Source organism: Mandrillus leucophaeus, unplaced genomic scaffold (assembly GCF_000951045.1).
Source record: "Mandrillus leucophaeus isolate KB7577 unplaced genomic scaffold, Mleu.le_1.0 Scaffold165, whole genome shotgun sequence".
In the NCBI taxonomy this organism is placed as follows: Eukaryota; Metazoa; Chordata; class Mammalia; order Primates; family Cercopithecidae; genus Mandrillus; species Mandrillus leucophaeus.
In genome coordinates, this window is record NW_012101643.1 from 3,173,191 (window position 1) to 3,174,651 (window position 1,461).

Consider the following 1,461-nt stretch of genomic DNA (forward strand, 5'->3'; position numbering starts at 1 on the left):
GTGCACATGTGTGTGGATACATACACACACATATGTAATCTCCTGGTTTTCTCAAAAGACATGTGAAAGGGAATGAGGCAGGTGCTGTGATCCCATCTGACAGATGAGTTCAGATGTCACACAGGGAAGTGACCTCTCAAGGTCACTCAGTCATTCACCCGGAGAAACAAGGAGCCTGTACTTCTCTGCCACGTGAACCACTGAAATGCAAATACAGTCGGCCCTCCATATCAGCGGGTTCCACATCCGCGGACTCAACCAACCGTGGATCAAAAATATTTGAAAATAACAAATACTAGTAACAATTAAAAATAGACATTTTCAAACAATGTAGTATAACAACTGTTTACATGGCATTTGTGTCGTATCTGGTATTGTGAGTCATCTAGAGATTAATTGAAAGCATACAGAAGGATGTGTGTAGGCTGCATGCAGATACTACACCATTTTCTATCAGGGACTTGAGCATCGAGATTTTGGTATTGTCTGGGGTCCTGGAACCAGTGCCTCGAGGATACCAAGGGTCAACTGTGGTCCCTGGTCAGGTGACACCTCCTCAGAACCCCCACTGACCTGGTCTGATACATTGTACCAGTCGTAATCGAAGGAATGGACACTCTTGTTCTGAGAAAATGACAGGATGAACAGGTTGTAGCAGGCCCGAGAGGTATAAAGCAGTATTACGGTGACACCGATGGCAGTCACTTGACACACGGAGGAGCCCTGGAAAAGAGGGAGCAGGAGGTATGGGCCACTCCAGGTCCAAGACACCAGTCCGTTCCCCAGCCCCTGCCTGGTATCAGTCTGGTAAAGCCCTTTGGGATCTCGGGGCACTGTGGTCTCGTTGGGTCTTCTATCAGAGTCCTTTTCACACTCCTCCTTCCTACAATTTCAAGTATCTTCATAAGGACCCTGGGACTTGGTTTGGAGATGCCTTTAGCGGGGTTAAAATACGCACCATTTTCCTGAGGCCTGGAGTGTACAAGCAAGAAAGTCAGATGGCTCATTTGCTAAACCTCTAATGGCCGCTGCTGAGCTCCAAGAGGATCTTCTTGGCTTCTACACACAGCAGGTGAGCCCAGGCCAGGGCCTCTGGCTCAAGGAGGCAAGTAGACAATCTCAGAGGGACATTGGCTGGGGCAGAGCTCAGGACAGCTCTGTCCAGAGTCTTTGAGGCTGGGAATACAGGAGCCCTCATGTGACTTTGGGCTTGGAATTATGTGGACATCAGTGATTTGTGCCCCACGTTATGAAGCTATCAATTTCCAAAGACAGTTAAAAGACCCCTGGCTCAAAACGGATAGTTAACATGACCAAAAAACTAAAACTGACTTTTGAGTACTGTTATTAGACAGTCAGTCATTAACTAAACCTGAGATACTATTTTCTTTTGCCAGTAGTGCTTTGTTAGCTTGTGTGCCACAGGGGTGAGCTCATGAGGTCAGGAGATCAAGACCATCC

The 1,461-nt window shown here is 47.3% G+C and overlaps 1 protein-coding gene across 1 annotated transcript in view; it reads right to left on the reverse strand.

Moving 5' to 3' along the window:
• GPR137B (G protein-coupled receptor 137B) overlaps positions 1-1,461 on the reverse strand; it is a gene marked incomplete at its 5' end in the record, with an annotated part of 84,468 nt that overhangs the window by 40,891 nt on the left and 42,116 nt on the right. Inside the window, one exon of the mRNA XM_011976392.1 lies at positions 574-723. Within this exon, the coding sequence (XP_011831782.1) occupies positions 574-723 (150 nt within the window). The remainder of the gene's footprint in view (positions 1-573; positions 724-1,461) is intronic.